This window comes from Urocampus carinirostris, chromosome 3 (genome assembly GCF_059441175.1).
Source record: "Urocampus carinirostris isolate Australia breed hairy pipefish chromosome 3, RoL_Ucar_1.0, whole genome shotgun sequence".
NCBI classification, from domain to species: Eukaryota; Metazoa; Chordata; class Actinopteri; order Syngnathiformes; family Syngnathidae; genus Urocampus; species Urocampus carinirostris.
The window spans coordinates 50,850,726-50,856,725 of record NC_142351.1 but is presented as its reverse complement, the minus strand read 5'-3'; the positions used below and the strand labels follow the sequence as shown (position 1 = coordinate 50,856,725).

Genomic DNA, 6,000 nt, shown 5'->3' with positions numbered 1-6,000 from the left:
GAGTGGCAATTTATTGCCTGGGAAGTGCTTCACAAATGAATTTATTTTTGATTTAACACATAGCCTTCGCTCTCTGTGTGCGTGTAAGTGAAATTAAAACATTAAAAAAAAGGTCTGCCAACCGCGTCATAGCTGCAGCGCCCAATTGGATGGCGCACGCCTCTCGCTCGCAAAATATAAACGCTGCTCTCCTCTCGCCTACACAAACTGGAGGGTGTCACTCTGATGTGCGCTTCAAACACACCTAGTCCGAAAACTAAAGTGAATTTCTCTTGTGTGCGCCTGCAACATGGATTTCAACTTGACGCACTTGGAGCGCGAGGCGCGTGGCCACGGCGCACTAGCGCAGTTACTTTTCGGCAATCACAGTCTTTTTTTCTCCAACGGCAGTTCCGATCCGGAACCAGAGGAGAGCGAAGATTTGGAAGTGAACACGGACGTGTACTCCAAAGTGACCGTGACCGTCATCTACCTGCTCCTGTTCTCGGTGGGCTCGCTGGGTAACTCCATCACCTTGCATGCACTCCTGAGCAAAAAGAGTCTGCAGAACTTGCAAAGCACGGTCCACTACCACCTGGCCAGCTTGGCAGTGTCTGACCTTCTGATTCTCGTGCTCTCCATGCCCATTGAACTATATAACTTTATTTGGTTCCACCATCCCTGGGTGTTTGGGGATGCAGTGTGCCGAGGCTACTACTTCCTACGGGACAGCTGCTCATATGCCACCGCCTTCAACATCGCTTCGCTGAGCGTGGAGCGCTACATGGCCATCTGCCACCCGTTTAAAGCCAAGAGCATCATGTCGCGTAGCCGGACCAAGAAGCTGATAAGCGCCATGTGGCTAGCTTCATTCGCATTGGCCACGCCTATGCTCTTCATTATGGGCCAAGAGGCGCGCCGGGGCGAGAAAATTTGCACCGCCACGGTGGCCCCCGTCACCATGAAGACGGTTCTTCAGGTATGACAAACGTCGCCAAAAGTTTCAGCTACTAACAAAGAAAGATTCTGGATACCCACAATGAAAAAACATTTATTTAAATATTGAATACAGTAATCCCCTCAATAATCGTGATTGATGAGGTGCAGGATCCCCCCCCCCCCTTTTCAAACTTGAAAATCCGCAAAGTAGAAACCTTTATTTATTAATTTACTTATTTACGTATTTATTTAGGACAGCACGGCGGCTTGGAGGTTCAGGGTTCAAGTCCAGCTACCGCAGCCTTCCCGTGTGGAATTTGCATGTTCTCCTGTGCCTGTGTGGGTAACTTCCGGGCACTTTGGTTTCCTTACGCACTCCCAAAAAACATGCATGTCAGATTAACTGGCCAGTCCAAATTGTCCCAAATTTTGTGAATGAGCGAGTGAGTTGTTTGTCTCTGTGTGCCCTGTAACTGGCTGGCAACCAGTTCAGGGTGTCCACTGCCCACTGCCCGAAGATGACTAGGATGGGCCCCAGCACCCCCGCAACCCTACTGAGGATAGGCGGTGCGGGTAATGGATGGATGGATGCATTTATTTATGACTCAAAAACACAGCCAAGTATTTGTTTAACAAATAAAAGTATTGGAAACATTGCCCTGGGGGGGATGGTCACCACCAGGCTGTAGTTGCCCAAGACACAGAGGAAATGGTGCCCCAACGACCCTAGTGGATTAAAGATCTACCCACCACCCACCACTTTGTAAAGTTTTACAAATAATTTCTGTACTGTCAAACTAAAATTCTAAAAATGATTTTGCTTTTTTATTGCACAACTTTATGAATTAAGGACCCAATCTACTTCACTTTACATTATGCTATGCCACCATCATATGTTCTGGTTCTGTCCTACAGAAACCAAACATTTTGAAAAAGGTGTCAGGTAGCCACTACGGAGCGCCAAAGCCCCTCATGTGGCTCCTAAGCAGGTTAAGCGAGTGGAGAAGCGCAACTTTGTTGGTGATAGGAAGCTTCTTCCACTCTTTGGTCAATCAGAAAACAGAACACAATGCAAAATGAAAATCTGTTAAGCAGTAAACCAGCAAAAACCGAAGTGTGAAGTAGCGAGGTTTTTCTTGCTGTATTATGCATTGTAGTCAAAGAATAACCCTTTTTTACAGGCTCGAGCATTTGTTTTAAAAACAAAAGTACTGTGCTTTATAAACGTTTGTTCACTAAAAAACTTCTGTATCATCAAATTCTAATTGAAAAACTAATCTTTCTGTTATACTAGACTATATTGCTTTTTTTACTTCAGATGATGTTTCGTCACTATTTTGTAGACGTTAGGAAAACAAATATGTGCTGTATTGAAAAGATTTGCATGTACATAATGTTAGTTCGTCAATCTGTTTTATGTTATTAGACCAAAACGTTATTTACAAACTGGCAGAAAAGCGGCAAGGAGACTGTTTAGAGAGAGAAAGGGAGAAGAGAGAGAGAGAGAGAGAGAGAGAGAGAGAGAGAGAGAGAGAGAGAGAGAGAGAGAGAGAGAGAAAGGGAGAGAGAGTGAGAGATAGAGAGAGAGAGAGAGAGAGAGAGAGAGAAATAGAAAGAGAGAGAGAGAGAAAGGGAGAGAGATTGAGAGGGAGAGATTGGCAGAAAAGGGGCAAGGTGACTGTTTAGAGCGAGAAAGAGAGAGAGAGAGAGAGAGAAAGGGAGAGAGAGAGAAAGGGAGAGAGAGAGAAAGGGAGAGAGAGAGAAAGGGAGAGAGTGAGAGAGTGAGAGATAGAGACAGAGAGAGAGAAAGAGAGAGAGAGAGAGAGAGAGAAAGGGAGAGAGATTGAGAGGGATAGATTGAGAGAGATTGAGAGGGATAGATTGAGAGAGATTGAGAGGGATAAATTGAGAGAGATTGAGAGAGATAGATTGAGAGAGATTGAGAGGTATAGATTGGGAGAAATTGAGAGGATTTGAGAGGTATGGAAAGATAGAGATTTGGACAGCGAGAGAGAAAGAGAGAGAGAGAGGGAGGGATTGAAAGAGAGAGACACACACTGAGAGGAATAGATTGAGAGAGAATAAGAGGGATTTAAATAAAGAGATTGAAAGAGAAAGAAAATGATTGAAAGAGAGAGTTAGGGAAATTGAAAGAGAGATAGAAAGAGAGAGAAACAGAGAGAAAACAATTGAAAGAGAGATAGAGAGAGATTAATTGAGAGAGAGAGAGAGAATGAGAGAGAGAGAGAATGAGAGAGAGAGAGAGAGAATGAGAGAGAGAGAATGAGAGAGAGATATATATTGGAAGAGAGAGAGAGAGATGAACGTAAGAGAGAGAAGTTGAGAGAGAGACAGAGAGAGAGATATATAAACTGAGAAAGAAATTGAAACAGAAATTGAGACAGAGAAAGATATTGAAAGGGAGAGAGATTGAGAGAGGATGAGAGACTGAGTGAGATTGAAAGAGAGAGAAATAGATTGATAGAGAGAGGGAGCGAGAGAGATTGAGAAGCAGAGATTGAGATAGATTGTGAGAGATTGAGAGGGATTGAAAGGAGGGAGTGAGAGAGATTGAAAGAGATAAATTGAAATGAAATGATCTGCATTTATATAGCGCTTTTCAAGTCAAGACTTCCCAGAGCGCTTTACAGTGTGCTTCACATTTCCCAATAGCGGTCGTGCAGCCATGCAAGGTGCTAACCTGCTTATTGGGGGCATTAGGGGCTCAGTGTCTTGCCCAAGGACACTTCGACATGTAACATGGAAGAGCCGGGATTCGAACTGCGATATCTTGATCCCAAGACGAGCACTCTACCTCCTGAGCCAAAGCCACCTCGAGAGAGAGGGAGAGAAAAAGAGAGAGAAAGGCAGAGATTGGAAGAGAGAGAGAAAAAAGTGAAAGAGAGAGATAGAGATCCTAGAGATAGATAGTGAGAGAGAAAGAGAGGTTGAAAGAGAGAGAGATTGAGAGATTGAGGAAGATTGAGAGAGATTTAGCGGGATTGAAAGATAGAGATAGAACGAGAGAGAGACAGAGAGGGAGACAGAGAGAGAGAGAAAGCGAGAGAGAGAAATATACACCTACAGTCAGGGAGTCTCTTGTCCTGGTTTAGGCAACATCAAATAGAAATATTTAAGATCTAAGTTTTTAGACTCTTATTTCCCTCAGTTTTGTGCTTCTTTCATAATTATCCCGCTAGCCAGGTTCAATCTGTTGGCGGCCCTGATACCGCCCGTGGGCCGTATGTTTGATAGGCTTAGTCTACTATCAGGTTGGCAACTCCTGATCTAGTTCTTTCTGTTCATCTGCATTTTGTTTGAATTTAGTAAAGGAGCAGACAAGAAAAGCTTTGCTCATAGCACCTATAAGTTCGACTTTGGGGGTATTTTAAGGCAAAGTCACAAGGACAGCAGCTACACTAACTCACCCAGATTCATAAGAAGCATTCCCCGTGGCCCCGTTTTAGGAAATTGATTGTTGTTTTTGAAAACAAGATTGATTAGTGGCGGGTCTTGTGTCTTGTGTTCCAGCTTGGATAGTGTGGTAGAGACTGAGGAGCATTGTGTATTGTGTACTCAAGTACACGCTAAAGCACACGATACACAGATTAATGACTTTCCGTACTTTGGTTTTCACCAACATCGAAACTACATTTAACAGTTTCCGTCTCATTGTGTGCGGTCGTGTTTGTCTAGAACAACACAAACATGGTGAATGGACTGAAATGGTGTCGGAGAAAAGTATCGGGCTTGGCAATTTGGGGTGACAATGGGGACGAAAAGAGCCTGCTTGATTGTATCTGTATGGGGTCCCTGCCTCAGGCAATGAACAAACATGTTATCGTTCTCAATTTAAAATAGGTTCAGAAAAAAAGGCTATGTCAAAACAGTGGGTAGTCTACTTAACAATTACAAGCCACATCCAATAAATATTTGGATTTCCTCTCATCCGCTCCTTCTTTATTGTTATCTATTCTCTTGCCCTCTTTTTTTCTTGATTACCCCTTGCTCTGCTCTTTATCTTATATCTTTCTTTTTTAGTTTGTCTTCTTTCTTTTTTTCCTCCTTTTTCATTTTCTCTGTCTTCTTTGTCATCTTATTTATCGAATTATCATTCTTTTTTGCCTTCTTCTCCTGCTTCTTCTGTTTTTTTCTAATGGTTCTTTTTCCCTTTTGTTTTACTTTTTCCTTTTCTCTCCTTCTTCACCTTCTTCTCTCCTAAATTACGACTTCCTCCCTCTCTTCTTTATATTGAATTTCTTTATCTTTTATTATTTATTATAATTCTTTTCAATTTCTTCTATCTTTCCTCATTATTTCATTATCCCCTTTCTCCTCCTCTTAATCTGCATCTTTCTTGTCCTTATGCTTTTTCCCTTTTTTTCTTCTCCCCCTGCTTGTCCTTGTCTTTGTTCTTCTTTTTGTTTGTTTTCTCCCTCCTCGTTCTAGTCGCCCTCTTCCAACCTATTCATTTTCTTGTTGTTACGATTTTTTTCTTTCTTTTACTCCCTGTATTTTCTTCTCGTCCTATCCTCCTCTTCTTTTTGTTCCCGATTTTCATCATCTTACCCTTTTTCTTCTTCGCTTTTTTTCTTGTTTCTTCCCTTTTTTCTTGGTCCAAATCTTGATTCAACAACATTTTCTATTGCTACTTCCATTTTCCACTATCCCCATAACATTACAGAAGACTTCTTTCAGGGTCTAATTTGTCTTCATTTCAACTTTAAATACGTTGTACAGACGCTCCCCTACTTACGGCCATTCGACTTGCGTAAAACGGTAGATACGAACACTTTTTTCTGGATGTTGAAAATTATCCGGACATTGCTGTAAGTTAGATTTCGTGTTGTGTGCACCTTTTTCCAAGTACAGGACAATAATGTAGTGTTTGTCGAAGTGTCCTTGGGCAAGACACTAAACCCTAATGCCCCCAATGAGCAGGCTATTGGTGTGTGAGTGTGTGTGTAAAGGTAAGTGTGAAGCACATTGTAAAGCGCTTTGGGAGGTCTTCATTGACTTGAAAAGCGCTATATAAATGCAGACCATTTACCATTTACCATTTAATGTTTATTTCCGCCGCTA

At 42.3% G+C, this 6,000-nt stretch overlaps 1 protein-coding gene across 2 annotated transcripts in view; it reads left to right on the top strand.

Annotated features, from left to right (window-relative positions):
- The first annotated feature begins 221 nt into the window (after window positions 1-221).
- ntsr1 (neurotensin receptor 1 (high affinity)) overlaps window positions 222-6,000 on the top strand; it is a 48,615-nt gene continuing 42,836 nt past the window's right edge. For both annotated transcript variants that reach the window (XM_088332295.1, XM_088332294.1), the window contains exon 1: window positions 222-958. In XM_088332295.1, coding sequence (XP_088188421.1) covers window positions 290-958 — 669 coding nt within the window. In that variant the 5' untranslated portion in view covers window positions 222-289. The remainder of the gene's footprint in view (window positions 959-6,000) is intronic.